The 19,383-nt window shown below is 29.4% G+C and overlaps 1 protein-coding gene across 9 annotated transcripts in view; it reads left to right on the top strand.

Annotated features, from left to right (window-relative positions):
- ASPP (Ankyrin-repeat, SH3-domain, and Proline-rich-region containing Protein) overlaps positions 1 to 19,383 on the top strand; it is a 479,404-nt gene that overhangs the window by 436,733 nt on the left and 23,288 nt on the right. Inside the window, exons 1-2 of one of the 9 annotated variants that reach the window (XM_075309695.1) lie at positions 12,783 to 12,890; positions 13,399 to 13,939. The exons of 6 other annotated variants lie outside the window; for them this stretch is intronic. In XM_075309695.1, coding sequence (XP_075165810.1) covers positions 13,670 to 13,939 — 270 coding nt within the window. In that variant the 5' untranslated portion in view covers positions 12,783 to 12,890; positions 13,399 to 13,669. Of the gene's footprint in view, positions 1 to 12,782; positions 13,940 to 19,383 lie in introns of those variants that run through there. 2 more of the 9 variants (XM_075309694.1, XM_075309693.1) reach the window with 2 other exon arrangements.

Raw genomic sequence — 19,383 nt, 5'->3', positions numbered from 1 at the left:
TTGGTATTTCAACAATTTATTATACCCTCCACCATAGAATGGGGGTATAATAACTTTGTCATTCCGTTTGTAACACATCGAAATATTGCTCTAAGACCCCATAAAGTATATATATTCTGGGTCGTGGTGAAGTTCTGAGTCGATCTGAGCATGTCCGTCCGTCCGTCTGTTGAAATCACGCTAACTTCCGAACGAAACAAGCTATCGACTTGAAACTTGGCACAAGTAGTTGTTATTGATGTAGGTCGGATGGTATTGCACATGGGCCATATCGGCCCACTTTTACGTATAGCCCTCATATAAGCCGACGCCCAGATTTGGCTTGCGGAGCCTCTAAAAGGAGCAAAATTGATCCGATCCGGTTTAAATTTGGTACGTCGTATTGGTCTCTAACAACCATGCAAAAATTGGCCCATATCGGTCCATAATTTTATAAAGCCTCCATATAAACCGATCCCCAGATTTGACCTCCGGAGCCTCTTAGAGGATCAAAATTCATCCGATCCGGTTGAAATTTGGTACGTGGTGTTATTATATGGTATCTAACACCCGTGCAAAAATTGGTCGAAATCGGTCCATAATTATATATAGCCCCCATATAAACCTATCCCCCGATTTGGCTTGCGTAGCCTCTAAGAGAAGCACATTTCATCCGATCCGGCTGAAATTTGGTGCATGGTGTTAGTATATGGTCTCTAATGACCATGCCAAAATTGGTCCACATCGGTCCATAATTATATATAGCCCCCATATAAACCGACCACCAGATTTGACTTCCGGAGCCTCTTAGGAGACCAAAATTCATCTGATTCAGTTGAAATTTGGTACGAGATGTTAGTGTATGGTATCCAACAATCATACAGTAATTTGTTCATATCAGTCCTTAATTATATATAGCCCCCCCCCATAAACCGATCACCAGATTTGACCTCCGGAGCCTCTTAGAAGACCAAAATTCATCTGATTTAGTTGAAATTTGGTACGTTATGTTAATATATGGCTTCAAACACCCGTGCAAAAATTAGTCGAAATCGGTCCATAATTATATATAGCCCCCATATAAACCGATCCCCCGATTTGACCTCCGGAGCCTCTTAGAAGACCAAAATTCATCTGATTCAGTTGAAATTTGGTACGTGGTGTTAATATAGGGCCTCAAACACCCATGCAAAAATTGGTCGAAATCGGTCCATAATTATATATAGCCCCCATATAAACCGATCCCCAGATTTGACCTCCGGAACCCCTTGGAAGAGCAAAATTCATCCGATCCGGCTGAAATTTGGTACATGGTGTTAGTATATGGTATCTAATGACCATGCAAAAATTGGTCCATATCGGTCCATAATTATATATAGCCCCCATATAAACCGATCCCCAGATTTGACCTCCGGAGCCCCTTGGAAGACCAAAATTCATCCGATCCGGCTGAAATTTGGTACATGGTGTTAGTATAAAATTGGTCCACATCGGTCCATTCATAATTATATATAGCCCCCATATAAACCAATCGCCAGATTTGACGTCCGGAGCCTCTTAGAAGACCAAAATTCATCTGAATCAGTTGAAATTTTGTACATACTGTTAGTATATGGTCTCTTATGACCATGTCAAAATTAGTCCACATCGGTCCATAATTATATATAGCCCCCATATAAACCGATCCCCAGATTTGACCTCCGGAGCCTCTTAGAAGACCAAAATTCATCTGATTCAGTTGAAATTTAGTACGTGATGTTAATATATGACCTCAAACACCCGTGCAAAAATTGGTCGAAATCGGTCCATAATTATATATAGCCCCCATATAAACCGATGACCCCATTTGGCTTGCGGAGCCTCTAAGAGAAGCAAATTTCATCCGATCCGGCTGAAATTTGGTGCATACTGTTAGTATATGGTCTCTAATGACCATGCCAAACTTGGTCCACATCGGTTCATAATTATATGTAGCCCCCATATAAACCGATCACCAGATTTGACCTTCCGAACCTCTTAGAAGACCAAAATTCATCTGATTCAGTTGAAATTTGGTACGTGATGTTAATATATGGCCTCAAACACCCATGCAAAAATTGATCGAAATCGGTCCATAATTATATATAGCCCCCTTATAAACCGATCCCCCGATTTGGCTTGCGGAACCTCTAAGAGAGGCAAATTTCATCCGATTCGGTTGAAATTTGGTACGTGATGTAAGTATATGGTATCCAACAACCATGCAGGAATTGGTTCATATCAGTCCATAATTATATATAGCCCCCATATAAACCGATTCCCAAATTTGACCTCCGATGCCTTTTGAAGAAGCAAAATTCATCCGATCTGGTTGAAATTTGGTACGTGGGGGTAGTATATGATATTTAACAATCATGCCAAAAGTGGTCCCCCATATAAACCGATCACGAGATTTGGTTTTGGAGCCTCTTGGAGGAGCAAATTTCATCCGAGTCAGTTGAAATTTGCTACATTGTGCTAGTATATGGCCGTTAACAACCATGCCTAACTAGGTCCATATCGGTCTATAGTTATATATAGCCCTCAGAAATTGGCCCATAACAAGTTCATAATTGTATATAGCCCCCATATAAGCGACCCCATATTTTAATTCTGGCTCTCTACGTACCGTGCAAAAGTGTCTAATATAAACCACGTATGGACTAACTCACAATTTAGAAAACGATGTTAAGAAGTTTTAAGATACCACGACCCAAGTAATTCGATTGTGGATGACAGTCTTTCGTAGAAGTTTCTACGCAATCCATGGTGGAGGGTACACACAACAACATGTTTTTCTGATTCAATCACGAAATTAATTGATCCACTTAATTGTTTAATTGAAATGTCTTCAATCACTGAAATGATAGAATCAATTAAAAAATTTATTGAAAGTCAATTAAAAATTAATTGATCCAATTAAAAAATTAATTGATACTATTAATTTTTGCGATTAATTTTTGTTTCAATTAAAAAAATTGTTGAATCGATTACATTTTTAATAGAATATTTTTTAAAACTCAATTAAAATTTTAATTGGAAAAATTTTCGTGAAATTTTTTTCTGCGTACATAAGATTCGGCCTGGCCGAACTTACGGCCATATATACTTGTTTTATTTTTTTATTTATTTTATAAAAATTTCTAACCAAAAGCCCCCAGTGACTAATTACTACAAAATATCAATTATTTATTGGATATTCGTTTATTAAAATTAATTTATTTTAGTTTTTTTTGAGTTCATTCATTTATCAGAAATTCTATTAAAATTAAAATAAAAATATATTTTTTTTCTCTTACCACCACAATGGATGTAAACTTCCAGCGGTTATGACACATTTTCATTTCATTAAAGACAAATGGCATCAGCAACAATTCATATCAAAAAAAGTCTCGCCGCCTCTAGAAATTGGGTTATGAGAGTTCTCCTCGCACAAAGGATTCTTAATCCACTTAGCATTAATTTCCATTGTCCTGGTACTTGACAATTGTACAATAATATATTAATATCCTTGTATTTTCTGTGCCTTTCTGTCTGCGTGTTTTGTTTTATTTGCTTGTACTGGTTATTATTATCAGTCCTCCTATGTCAACAGAAAAATACATATAACTACAAAACAAAAGAGAAAGAGATGGTAGAAAAACTTTTCTATTTTATTTAAATTATAAACAGAAAGCCTTTGGTTATTATAAAAGGCTGGGGAAACAGAAAATAGGGATGTCTATAAAAAGTTTCAGATTCATTTAAATTTAAAGTCATTTCCATTTTATAACAATTTTAATACGGACATTTTGGGTATGAAGTTTAAGAAATTGGTATTATTAAGTTATTGAAAAATATTATTTTCTATAAAAAAATTTAAGTTAATTTTTTATAAAACCAAATAAACGAAATTCAATTAATACCTAGAAGAATTTCTATTTTTTTAACCATTTAAATCACATCAGAATTTCCTAGGTGCAATCCCTTATTCTTACCATACATCTAAATCTAAATCCAATGAAAAGGGGACGCAAAGCTCCTGAGTTTACCCCAAGTTTAAAAGTTACACAAATATTTCCATTGTTCTTTCATCTTCCATTATTCCACAGATGAAGCCAATTGTCACTGGCTGAATGTAATTTTCTGTTTGCAGATACCTCACTTCTCCCCTCTAGCACTGTGAAGCAGCACCAGCACCTACATATATCCACGGCGTCTGTTTCTTAGTCTATTTCTCGTTAATAAAAGTTGTCTAGTTTGTTGTAGATTTATTTATTCAGTTGCTACTCTGTCTTATTTGTCTGTTTCTTTTCGTTTTTATTTGGTCCTATTTGCTTGTCTGATTAAAAGCAGATGGATCCTGGTTAGATTGAAATGCTTAAATTATTATTATTACAACATGATAAGGATCATAAGATTTTTTGAGTTTTGCTAGTAAATTGTAGTCGCAAAAATAGATTTATTATACAATAAAAACGAGAATTTAATAATGGTTTCGAAAATAATGGTGTGGTGAAACACAATTATTGTCAAATTTACACAGAAAAAAGAGTGTATCGTTGAATTCGTGATACATTTAAGAAATTTTTTTTGCAAAAAAAAAAAATACTTGGATTTAATCAATTTTATTTTCTTGTTGTTTTGTGGAAAGAATGACCTACTGGACGGTTAGGTACAGAGAATGAAGCCGCCCATTTTTGTTGGCAGCGCCTGATACTAATTTTTTGCCTCCGACGGTGGCGACTTGACGGCTAAGCCGATATAAATTTGTCTATTCGGCGGTGGACAATTATCCATTATAAAATCAATTTGAAGTTATCCGAATGCTAATGAGATTAGTTGTACAACTACTCTTACAATCACATTTACATTTCATTCAAATTTTCTGAGCTAATTTTTTGCAAAATTATTATAGCAATTTGATACTGACTGATTTTGGATGGAAAGTTAAATATTTTGAGAAAATACAAAAATTATTAATAAATTTTTCTAATTTAAATCAATATTTTTGATTAATTGACGGCTAATTTTGAGTCGAGATGAATCGACATATTCCGCGGCGCCTTCGACTGGCAAAAAGTGGTCGGCTTCATTCTCTGGTTAGGTATAATGTCACCCCGATATTTCAGGTTCACTTATGGCGATTTCGATTGGGGAAAAAAGTGCAACATTCTCGTAATTGATTGCCAAATATGAAGGACACTGTCATAAATTTTGGATCCTGTATCCTTCACAATATTATGAATTAATAATAACTTTGGAAAGACACTATCATTTGAGTGAAAATGTATTGAGGGAAAAAGTAGTGTAACACCAGGGCAACATATTTTTTGCGAAACGAAAACGCCTTTAGACTATTCAGTTCATTGCGATACCACAGTAGTAAACTTCTCTCTTATTACTGAGTGCTGCCCGATTCTATGTTAAACTTAATGACAAGGGACCTCCTTTTTATAGCCGAGTCCGAATGGCATTCCGAATTGCAGTGAAACCACTTAGAAAAGCTTTGAAAAAACTCAGAAATGTACTGTGGTGGAATAATCCACCACCGAAAACAATTTTGGTGTTTGGTCGGGGAGCTGGGTTCGAACCCTCGACCTTGTGTATGTCAGGTGGGCATACTAACCATTGCACCACGGTGGCTCAAGGATAGTTCATATGATCATGATTTTTTTAAAAAATTCGAATTCGAATGTATTGGAAAATGTTTTCGAAATTTGAGTGTAAATAAAAATTAAAATTAAATTTTAATAGAAAAATCGATATTCCTATAAAAATGAAATTTTGGCGTAATTTTCTACAGAAATCAATTTTCGATGAAATTATCTATTTTGACAAAATTTTTTATAGAAATACAATTTTCTGTAAAAATAAAATTTTGACAAAATTTTCTATAGAAATAAAATGTTGTTAAATTTTCTATAGAAAAAAAATTTTGACAAACTTTTGTATAGAAATTAAATTTTGACAAAATTTTCTATAGAAATGACATTTTGACAAAATTTTCTATAGAAATAAAATTTTGAAAAAATTTTCTACAGAAATAAAATTTTGAAAAAAATTTTCTATAGTTATAAAATTTTGACAAACTTGGAAATAAAATTTTGACAAAGTTTTTTATAGAAATAATATTTTGAGAAAATTTTCTAAAGAAATAAAATTTTGACAAAAATTTCTATAGAAATAAAATTTTGACAAATTTTTCGATAGAAAAGTTTGCAAACATTTTGTATAGAAATAAAATTTTGACAAAATTTTCTATAGAAATGAAATTTTGACAAAGTTTTCTATAGAAATAAAATTTCATTTTGTTTTGTTATTGTTGGTTTTTGTTCTTTAAGCATTGTTGTTGTTTTTTTGATCTCAGCTTTAAAACCATTGTGTTGACTATACTACAAAAGTAGCTTAACCAACAGAGGTAAAGAATGTTTGTCAAATTAATTTGGGCAAAGCCCTATAGACTGCAAGATGGTTGGATGGACGCACGTTTCGGAATTACCACATTCCTCATCAGCATCCTCTACTTGCAGTAAAATTATCAACCAATTATCAGAATAAATTCATGCAGTTCATTAAACCCAACAATGAACCACAATTGAACCTTCCGAAAAATTTTGACAAAATTTTCTATAGAAATAAAGTGTTGACAAGATGTTCTATAGAAATAAATTTTTGACAAAATTTTCTATAGTCATAAAATTTTTACAAACTTTTCTATAGAAATAAAATGTTGACAAATTTTTTTATAGAAATAGTATTTTTACAAAATTTTCTTTAGAAAAAAAATATGACAAAATTTTCTTTAGAAAAAATGTTGACAACATTTTCTTTAGAAACAAAATTTTGACAAAATTTTCTGTATAAATAAAATTTTGACAAAATTTTTTATGGAAATAACATTTGTAAAAAATTTTCATTAGAAAAAAAATTGACAAAATTTTAGAAACAAATGTTGACAAAATTTTCTTTAGAAAAAAAATTTTGACAAAATTTTCTATAGAAATAAAATTTTGGCAAAATTTTCTTAGAAATAAAATTTTGACAAAATTTTCAATAGAAATAAAATGTTGACAAAATTTTCTATAGATATAAAATTTTGACAACATTTTCTATAGAAATAAAATTTTGACAAACTTTTCTATAGAAATAAAATTTTGACAAAATTTTTTATAGAAATAATACTTTGATAAAATTTTCTATAAAAATATAATTTTGACAAAATTTTCTATAGAAATAAAATGTTGACAAAATTTTCTTTAGAAAAAAAAATTTTACAAAATTTTCTGTTGAAATAAAATTTTGACAAATTTTTCTAAAGAAATAAAAGTTTACAAACATTTTCAATAGAAATGAAAGTTTGCAAGCGTTTTGTATAGAAATGAAAGTTTGACAAAATTTTGTATAAAAATTAAATTTTAACAAAATTTTCTATAGAAATGAAATTTTGACAAAATTTTCTATAGAAATAAAATTTTGACAAAATTTTCTATAGTCATAAAATTTTGACAAACTTTTCTATAGAATAAAAGTTTGACAATTTTTTTTATAGAAATAATATTTTGATAAAATTTTCTGTAGAAGTAAAATGTGGTAAAATTTTATATAGAAAATTTTTTATAGAAATGTATGTTCAACAAAATTTTGTATAGAACAAAAAAATTAAAATTTTGACAAAATTTTTTATGGAAATAATATTTGTAAAAAATTTGGTTTAGAAAAAAAAATTGACAAAATTTACTTAGATAAAAATGTTGATAACATTTTCGTTAGAAAAAAAATTTCTACAGAAATAAAATTTTGACAAAATTTTTTGATAGAAATGAAATTTTGACAACATTTTCTATAGAAATGAAATTTTGACAAAATTTTCTATAGAAATAAAATTTTGACAAAATTTTCTATAGTCATAAAATTTTGACAACTTTTCTATAGAAATAAAAGTTTTACAAATTTTTTTTATAGAAATAATATTTGGATAAAATTTTCTGTAGAAGTAAAATTTTGATAAAATTGGCTATAGAATTTTTTTTATAGAAATGTATGTTCAACAAAATTTTGTATAGAAAAAAAATTTTGACGAAAATTTCTATATAAATAACATTTCGATGAAATCTAATTTCTATAAAAATGTAATTTCAAAAATAATTCTATAGAAATAAAATTTCGATGAAATTTTCTATAATGGAAATGACGAAAATTTTCTATAAAAATATAATTTGTATGAAATTTTCTATAGAATTAAAATTTTCCATAGAAATAAAATGTTGGCGAAATTTTCTATGGAAATGAAATTTTAACCAAATTTTCTATAGAACTAAAATTTTGATTTTGCGCGAGAGTAAACTATAAATGAAATTTTCTATTGGCAAAATATAAAATTTTGATGACATTTTCTACTGAAATAAAATGCTAATGAAATTTTCTATAGATATAACATTTTTGGTGGAGTTTTATTAGCAATAACATATTCATGATATTTACTATAGAAATACAATTTTGACGAAATCTTCTATACAAATCAAATGTCCAACGCAATTTTCTAGACAAAAAATAATTTTCAATAGACTTAAAATTTCCAACAAGTTTTTCTAGAGATTATATCTACTCCATCTACGCAGACTTATTATACCCCTATCGTGATGAGTACAAATATATTAATGAAATGAGTAAATAAGTAATACAAAATGTTGCAGAAAATTTGTTCTCTCAAAAAAATTGCCGAAAAATAAATTTATAAGAATTTTTTTCAAATATTTATTGATTTATTTCAAAAAAAAATATATATTAAATTTTATTTTATTAAATTTAATATTAAAAAAATCAAAATTTATTTCTTAATAAACATTCATAAAAATTTATGTTTAAAATTTAGTACCCATAAAAAAGGTTTACTTGGTTCCAAAGAGTTTTGTATTGATTTTGGGCCAAAGAAGCGGCTCTTCTAATATAATCATTTTGATTTGAACATTTTTTATATTTTGTGAAAATTTTATTTCCTAGTAGTTGAGTAGTTTTGCATTTTTTCTTAATATTTTATCGCACTCAAAAACAAATTAGTTGGATTTACAAGGATATTCACATTGGGTGGTGTAATGGTTAGCATGCCCGCCTTGCATACACAAGGTCGTGGTGGATTATCCCAACTCAGTAATGCTGGTTACATTTTTGAGTGTTTCAAAGCTTCTCTAAGTGGTTTCACTGCAATGTGGAAGGCCGTTCGGACTCGGCTATAAAAAGGAGGTCCCTTGTCATTGAACTTAACGTAGTATCGGGCAGCACTCGGTGATAAAGAGAGAAGTTCACCAATGTGGTATCACAATGGACTGAATAGTCTAAGTGAGCCTGATATATCGGACTGCCACATAACCTAACCAGCCTTAGGGATTTTGGTATTGAATCAATGAAGTGGCTTCTCTAAAATAAACAATTAAAGTTTTTATTTAATTAAAAATTGTATAAAAACATATTTTGTCCACATTTCGGCCAAAGAAGCGGCAACTCTAAAGACTTTTATTAATCTATATAGCATTAAGCCTACGGTCTATAAAATTAAAAATTCTATATTATATATATTTCTATAGAAAATTTCATTGAAATTTACTTCTAAGAAAAATTTTATATCGGTAAGATATTTAATCAAAATTTTATTTCTAATTTCGAAGTCTAAGTAAATACATGGAAAAACACTTACCTCCCCACCTTGAAAATGGTTACCAAAGATTCTGCCAATTACATATCAATAATCCCCTACTTAACTCAATGAACATATCCTAATCCTAGTAGACACAAACACATTATCTATTGACGTGTCAGCCATGTCGGTGTGCTGCCACCTCACGATAATTGACTACTAAGAATTATTAGAATTTCTTGGAAACATTTATTGTGACATACAGCTCAATAACACCAGCCTGATTATTGTGTAATTTTCCTTTTGTCCTTTGCTTCTTAGCGTTTATAACGATTATGGTCCCTATGCATGCATTAGATGACTCATGAATCCATCAGCAAGGATTTCCATGAAATTGAAGTCTAAGACGAATATTTAATAATGCCATCAAGAAAATCTGTAATAATCCTGGTTTTTGTCTCTCTCTCTCTCTCTCTGAGGGCCCTCTTCTGTAAGTGTGCATGAACTAGCTGTGGAATTTTTCATTGACATAAACAAATTTACAGGTACACAAATCCATGGGAATTGTTTGTATAACTTCCCCTATGGATTTTCCCCCATGCCTTTTAGAATTTATTTGACTAAACCGCTTATTGTTATTACATTTTTTTTGTATAGAGACAGTCTTATGAGTTATTTTTGTATTGTGCATTCACTTCGATTGAATTCTTCGATTCTTTAATTTAAACAAAATATGAAAAACAATAAAAACAACTACAACGACATCATGGTTTTTATTGTTTATTGAAAAATATAAAAAGAAGAAAAATATTATTTTATAAATTAACATTGGCAAGCGTTAGAGTATGAAAGATGGTTGACTGGTTGTCATCGTCATTGTCCTTTTCAATTGCTTTTAGAATTGAACTCGGTGTATGAGAATTTTCATGGCTGATTCATACCGCATAGCATGCCTTATAGCGCACACAAATACGCAGTTCGAAATGACAGACACAAACGAAAACGTTTCATAATAACATTCGAAATGAATATTGTACAGGAAGGTCTACAGTACTGGGCAATAAAAGACCACAACATTAGAATAACTAAATAAAATAAAATTAAATTACTTAAAATCAAATAAATTAAATCAAACCAAATTAAATTGATATAAAATTCAAATTAAAAATAAAATTAAAATTAAAATTCAAATTATTATTATAATTATAATAATTATAATTATAAATATATAACTATAATTATAATTATAATTATTAAATTATTATTATAATTATAGTATAATAATAATTATAATTATATAATTATATTATTATATTATAATTATAAATTATAATAATAATAATTATCATAATTATATAAATTATAATTATAATTATAATTATAATGTTTCCAAGAAATTCTAATAATTCTTAGTAGTCAATTATCGTGAGGTGGCAGCACACCGACATGCCTGACACGTCAATAGATAATGTGTTTGTGTCTACTAGGATTAGGATATGTTCATTGAGTTAAGCTGGGGATTATTGATATGTAATTGGCAGAATCTTTGGTAACCATTCTCAAGGTGAGGAGCTAAGTGTTTTTCCATGTATTATGCAGACTTAGAAATTAGAAATAAAATTTTGATTAAATATCCTACCGATATAAAATTTTTCTTAGAAGTAAATTTCAATGAAATTTTCTATAGAAATATATATAATATAGAATTATTAATTTTATAGACCGTAGGCTTAATGCTATATAGATTAATAAAAGTCTTTAGAGTTGCCGCTTCTTTGGCCGAAATGTGGACAAAATATATTTTTATAAAATTTTTAATCAAATCAAAACTTTAATTATCTATTTTAGAGAAACCACCTCATTGATTCAATACCAAAATTCCTAAGGCTGGTGAACATCCTTAGGTTTGGTTAGGTTAGGTGGCAGCCCTAAAAATTAAAATTCAAATTATTATTATAATTATAATAATTATAATTATAAATATATAACTATAATTATAATTATAATTATTAAATTATTATTATAATTATAGTATAATAATAATTATAATTATATAATTATATTATTATATTATAATTATAAATTATAATAATAATAATTATCATAATTATATAAATTATAATTATAATTATAATAAAATTTTTTTCATAGAAAATTTTCTCAAAAATTTGTTTTTTTTTTAATTTGTTTAAAATTTGATGTTCATGGAAAAAAATCGTCAAAGTGGATTATTATAGAAAATATCTTCGAAATTCTTTTTCCTAGAAAAATATGTGGAAATTTAATTAATTAATTTAATTGTCAAAATGTCAAGTTTATAGAAAATTCTGTCAAAATTTGAAGTTTATAGAGAATTTCATCCAAATTTGATGTTATTGAAGATTACAATTATTATTGATTCGAGTGGTAGTAAAAACCTAGTGTCGGTCATTCTCTTGGATTTTTTTTAATTCTTCAAAATTCGTGTTTTCATAGAAAAATTTATGAAAATTAAATTTTCAAAGAAAATTTCGCTCATATTTGTAATTATAATTATAATTATAATTATAATTATAACTATAATTATAATTATAATTATTATTATTATTATAATTATTATTATTATAATTATTATAATTATACTTATAATTATAATTATAATTATATATTATATAATTATAATAATAATTTTAATTTGAATTTTATATCAATTTAATTATAATTATAATTATTATACAATTAAAATTATAATTAAAATTAAATTATAATTATAATTAAAATTAAAACCTAAATTAAAATTAAAACTAAAATTAAAATTATAAAATTATTATTAATATTAAAATTAAAATTGAAATAGAAATTAAAAATTAAAATTAAAATTAAAATAATAAAATTATAATTAATATTAATAGTAAAATTTAAATTAAAAATTAAAAGTAATAATACTCTGCTATTTTTGCCAACATTCCTATGTTATGTTATGTGTGGTTGCGTGTTATTTTTTTTTTTACTTTAAAGGAACCAAACGTCTACCACCGTCAATGTTGTCAGTGGCAACACTTTAAAACAAACACATTCAAAACACTCACATATACACTGCCATACATTCCATTTTGTACACATGGAAAACCAAATATCGGCAAATAACTTTTTTCCCTACAAAGGATAGCACGCACTCTTTAACTTAGCCAGTCGTCAGTCAAGACTCATAGTCCCAACGATTGGGTCTAAGAAAAAGTTCTGTATAAAAATGGGGGAAAATGGAAAAATCGACTAAAACTCAACTAAAATTCCAATAGAAGTAGTGTAGTGGTTCGTGAAAATAAGTTAGAAAAAAATGCCAGGACGAAAACAAAAAATACCAACAAACACACATACGCACTCTTGAAAATAGTAAACTAGAAATGGAATAATTTTATTTCAGTGCAATGGAGTATTCAACAGTAAAAAATTCACAGAAAGGAAAAAAATTTCTGCAAAAAAACACAAAAAATGGAAAAATGAAAGATTTCAAGTGTCACACACACTCACTGATTCACTCACCGTTTAGTTAGATTTCGAATCATACTCTTGGATGGATATTAGTTTTGGGTGTGAACATAAAGGCAAATGTCAACAAAAACGAGATGGACAATCGAACACGTTTTTGTGATAAATTTCCCCCCAAAAGAATTTCAATATGAAAAGTAAAGAGGGATATTCAGTTCTTGTTTTTTTTTTTTCATCCAGTGACATTGATCAAATATTAAAAAAAAAAGTCAAATACTAAAAAATCCATTTTCTTGTTTCCTCTTTTCTGGAAAATGCAGATTTAAAACCATGTTTAAATAAGTGCATCAAAAAAACAACAAGAATAAAATCCTATCAGTGAGCAAGTGAAAAAATTCATTCAAAATAACCGACCTTTTTTAAGAAGAAAAAAATAAAAAAAAAAAATGAAATAAACAAATTTAGCAAAATTTATATTCAAGTGAATGGAAATCAAATAAAAATCCCGAGAAAAAAATAAAATTTATTTAAAATAAAACGCAATACAAACAACAACGTTACAGAAATCCTAGGTAACATAACAGCGGAATAATGCTGACGTGTGTATGTCGACCGGTTTCTGGAAATCTACCAAAAATGCCACCCTCCGTTAGACCCAGCTCAAGGCAACGTTCATTTTATAACAACAACAACAACAATAGCACCAACAACGCCAGTATATTTCTCAATAATAATAATAATACAAATATCAACGACGACGACAACAACAACAATAACAACAACTATTGTAACAACGATGACAACAACAACAACTATAATAACAACCATATGGCTGTGGTAACAGCAGAACCCAAATTAAATGTAAGTCATTCAATGTTACTACCAATCACCACTAACATCCTCTCCCACTCTCTTGCTCTCGCCCTCACTCGTTCTCTCAAATCATTTAAAAAAATTTCTTTCCATTATTTTTTTGCATGGTTTCCGTTTTCTTTGAATGAGAATATACCCTTATATTGCCAATATACACAGGTGTTATCAGTGTTGCCAATTTGGTGCTTTTAGCACCAAATTTAGTGCTTTTTGATTTCTAAAAAGTACCAAATTGCCTTTTTGGTGCCTTTTCAAAAAAAGCACCAACTTGGTGCTTTCTGGCATTTTCATTTAGTGCTTTTTTATTTTGAACAGTATTAAGTTTAATTAATACAAAAATTTTGATTAGACTTTCAAGAGCCGAAGAAACTCAAATTTATTGCCAACTATAGAATTTGATTGTTATGAAGTTGGTATTGATTATTTTTTAATTAATATTGTTATTTAGGGTATTCTGTAGGAAAGTCGAACGATGAGTGGCGAATTTTTGAATTTGGTAAAGATGTCATTAAAAACGTTGTATTAAATTCACAAAAGCACGCAGAATTGGAATAAGCAATAGACTTCTTCCATATATTAATATTTTGAAAGTTGAAAAACATGACTGATCAAAATGAATTGGACGAAAGCATTAAAACTGATCAAAGTGTATACTTAAAAAGCGGTTCATAATGGTGAGTACTAAGTTCAAGTTTTGCCGCTAAAGTGAAAACTATATCAGTAAAAACGATATAAAATTATGCATATTTGCTGCAAATTTTATTATAATGGGGAATAGCCAAAAGCAAATTTTCACAAAGTTTGTATTCCTTAAAATGAATTATTAAAGAAAAGTAATTGTGAAGAAATGACTATTTTAGCAGCTACACTCGATATTAATACCCACCTTAACTTCTTAAAATTCAATTCATAATACATCTTCGGAAGTTTTTTTTTTTTTTTTTTTTTTTTTTTTTTTTTTTTTTTTTTTAGTAGAGCATTTAATTTTCGATTTTGTGGTGGAAGGTGGTATGTTAGAATTTATAATATATTTTTGGTGCTTTTTGGGCTTGGGGAGTTGGCAACACTGGGTGTTATATTTATTTTGTTGTTGTTGTTGCTATTGGTTTACTTTTATTTGTGTTGTCTGTCATGTATTTTCCCCATGTTTTTACTTTTCTGGAGGCGTCTGTATGTGCATGTGTGTGTTTTGTTTATGCAAGCTTAAGCACTAAGTTTTCTTCAATAAATTGTTTGAAAGTCTTTAAGGATTTAAGCCTAATTGCTTGCAGGCCTAAATTTATTGTAAACTTTTATTTATGATTTTCCTTCTTCATATGTGTTCATATTTTTAATTTTAATTTTTTTTGTTTTGAATAAATTATTACCAAGATTTATTAGCAAACATGTGTACATATTGGAGAGGGAGCAAATAAAGTGAAACAGTTGTTTTAAATTTTGTGCAAATTGCCACACAGGCTTGATTTAATGGCACCAAGGAACACTATGTATTGCTACGAACCATTGCGAGGTCAAGTGTTATGTATAACACTAATTAAAAAAAAACCATATGAAATATTAATTAACTGTATAAAATTGTTTTTCACAAAACTATTTTGTATATATAAATATTTAAATAATAATAACTTTATGTTATTTCCCTAAGAGAATATTAAAGAAAAAATTAAATGCATAAAATTGCTTTTCAGAAAACTATTTTGTTATATATAAATATATAAATTATAATAACTTTGTGCTATTTCCCTAAGAGAATATTAAAACAAGTAAGGAAAGTCTAAAGTCGGGCGGGGCCGACTATATTATACCCTGCACCACTTTGTAGATCTAAATTTTCGATACCATATCACATCTGTCAAATGTGTTGGGGGCTATATATAAAGGTTTGTCCCAAATACATACATTTAAATATCACTCGATCTGGACAGAATTTGATAGACTTCTACAAAATATATAGACTTAAAATTTAAGTCGGCTAATGCACTAGGGTGGAACACAATGTTAGTAAAAAAATATGGGAAACATATAAATCTGAAGCAATTTTAAGGAAATTTCGCAAAAGTTTATTTATGATTTATCGCTCGATATATATGCATTAGAGGTTTAAGAAAATTAGGGTCATTTTTTCAACTATTCGACTAAGCAGTGGCGATTTTACAAGGAAAATGTTGGTATTTTGACCATTTTTGTCGAAATCAGAAAAACATATATATGGGAGCTATATCTAAATCTGAACCGATTTCAACCAAATTTGGCACGCATAGCAACAATGCTAATTCTACTCCCTGTGCTAAATTTCAACTAAATCGGAGCAAAAAATTAGCCTCTGTGGTCATATGAGTGTAAATCGGGCGAAAGCTATATATGGGAGCTATATCTAAATCTGAACCGATTTCAACCAAATTTGGCACGCATAGCTACAATGCTCATTCTACTCCCTGTGCAAAATTTCAATTAAATCGGAGTAAAAGATTGGCCTCTGAGGTCATATGAGTGTAAATCGGGCGAAAGCTATATATGGGAGCTATATCTAAATCTGAACCGATTTCCACCAAATTTGACACGCATAGCTATAATGCTAATTCTACTCCCTGTGCAAAATTTCAACTAAATCGGAACAAAAAATTGGCCTCTGTGGACAAAGGAGTGTAAATCGGGCGAAAGCTATATATGGGAGCTATACCTAAATCTGAACCGATTTGGATGATATTTTGCAAGTTTTTCGAGACTCATAAAATATTGGGATGTACGGAATTTGAGGAAGATCGGTTGATATACACGCCAATTATGACCAGATCGGTGAAATATATATATGGCAGCTATATCTAAATCTGAACCGATTTTTTCCAAAATCAATAGGGATCGTCTTTGAGCGGAAACAGGACCCCATACCAAATTTTAGGACAATCGGACTAAAACTGCGAGCTGTACTTTGCACACAAAAATACATCAACAGACAGACAGACAGACAGACAGACAGACATCGCTAAATCGACTCAGAATTTAATTCTAAGACGATCGGTATACTAAACGATGGGTCTCAGACTTTTCCTTCTTGGCGTTACATACAAATGCACAAACTTATTATACCCTGTACCACAGTAGTGGTGAAGGGTATAAAAAATATATGAAACCCACATTATATAGCTAAGGCTATATTTTTTCTTTTCGATAATTTATTATCATAAGAATTAGAAACATAAAGTCATCAGATTTTTGTGAGTCGAATTTCAATGAATTTTTTTATGAAAATATAACTCACAAAAAATTGTTTAAAGAAATTTCTTCAAAAATTCATTTTGCTATATAAATTTCGTTGAAATTAGATTTTAATACAAAAATTTATCAAAATGGATTTTTATAGAAAATTTATTCTAAATTGACATTTCATATTTAGAAAATTTTGTGGAAATTAAATTTGCACAGAAAATTTCGTTTATAGAAATATTTGTCGAAATTTAATTTTTATTGAAAATTTCGTTCATATTTAGAAATTTAGAAATATATGTCGAAATTTAATTTTTATTGAAAAATTCGTTCATATTTATTCCACAAACTCTGGTAGTACAAATTTAGTGTCGGCCGCTTCAGCTAGGTATTTCTTGCCATGGCGGGCCGTGCGTTTACCGATCTATTTTTTGATCACACTATAAGTGTTCATTTTCAAGATTCAATCAGCCTTCTTATAGTCTAAGCAGTCATCCATATTCATACAAACAGCACTAAAGAGTTACCATAGTTTTGTTAGTTAAATTTTGTAGAAAATAGAATTTTTCGTAAACATTGGATTTTCATAGAAAATTTCGTAGCAATTGGATTTAAAAAAAAAAAATTCAAAAATTCGTTGTTTTTCATAGAAAAATTTGTAGAAATTAAATTTTAAAAGAAAATGTAGCCGAAGTTTGATATTTTTGGAAAATTTCGCCCATTTTTTAATCTGAACAAAAATATTTAAAAAATTTTATGTTTATTATTTTACGGAAATGTTTATCATAAGAATTAGAAATATAACATACTAGAAAGTCAGGAGATTTTTTAAGTCAAATTTTGATAATTTTTTTTGTAAAAAATACAATTTTGATAAAATGTGGCTCAAAAAAATTTTCCTAGAATTTTTTTTTTTTAATTTCATTAAAATTTGTGATGTTCATAGAAAAATATCGTCAAAGTGGATTGTTATAGAAAATATCTTCGAAATTCGTTTCATAGAAAAATATGTGGAAATTTAATTTAATTGTCAAAGTTTCAAGTTTATAGAAAATTCTGTCAAAATTTGAAGTTTATAGAGAATTTCGTTCAAATTTGATGTTATTGAAGATTGCAATTATTTTTGATTCCAGTGGTAGTAAAACTTTAGTGTCGGTCATTCTCTTGGATTTTTATACCCTCCACCATAGGATGGGGGGTATATTAACTTTGTCATTTCGTTTGTAACACATCGAAATATTGCTCTAAGACCCCATAAAGTATATATATTCTGGGTCGTGGTGAAATTCTGAGTCGATCTGAGCATGTCCGTCCGTCCGTCTGTTGAAATCACGCTAACTTCCGAACGACTTGACGACTTGAAACTTTTCACAAGTAGTTGTTATCGATATAGGTCGGATGGTATTGCAAATGGGCCATATCGGTCCACACATCGAAATATTGCTCGAAGACCCCATAAAGTATATATATTCTGGGTCGTGGTGAAATTCTGAGTCGATCTGAGCATGTACGTCCATCCGTCTGTTGAAATCACGCTAACTTCCGAACGAAACACTCTATCGACTTGAAACTTGGCACACGTAGTTGTTATCGATGTAGGTCGGATGGTATTGCAAATGGTCCATATCGGTCCACTCTAACGTATAGCCCCCATATAAACGGACCCCCAAATTTGGCTTGCAGACCCTCTAAGAGAAGCAAATTTCATCCGATCCGGCTGAAATTTGGTACATGGTGTTAGTATATGGTCTCTAACAACCATGCGAAAATTGGTTCACAATGGTCCATAATTATATATAGCCCCCATATAAGCCGATCCCCCGATTTGGTTTGCGGAGCCTCTAAGAGAAGCAAATTTCATCCGATCCGGCCGAAATTTGGTACATGGTGTTAGTATGTGGTCTCTAACAACCATGCGAAAATTGGTTCACATCGGTCCATAATTATATATAGCCCCCATATAAACCGATCCCCCGATTTGGTTTGCGGAGCCTCTAAGAGAAGCAAATTTCATTCGATCCGGCTGAAATTTGCTACATGGTGTTAGTATTTGGTCTCTAACAACCATGCAAAAATTGGTCCACATCGGTCCATAATTATATATAGCCCCCATATAAACCGATCACCAGATTTGACCTCCGGAGCCTCTTGGAAGACCAAAATTCATCTGATTCAGTTGAAATTTGGTACATGGTGTTAATATATGGCCTCAAACACCCATGCACAAA

This window comes from Haematobia irritans, chromosome 5 (genome assembly GCF_050003625.1).
Source record: "Haematobia irritans isolate KBUSLIRL chromosome 5, ASM5000362v1, whole genome shotgun sequence".
NCBI classification, from domain to species: domain Eukaryota; kingdom Metazoa; phylum Arthropoda; class Insecta; order Diptera; family Muscidae; genus Haematobia; species Haematobia irritans.
The sequence above is the reverse complement of the archived record's forward strand: the minus strand, read 5'-3'. Positions and strand labels throughout refer to the sequence as shown.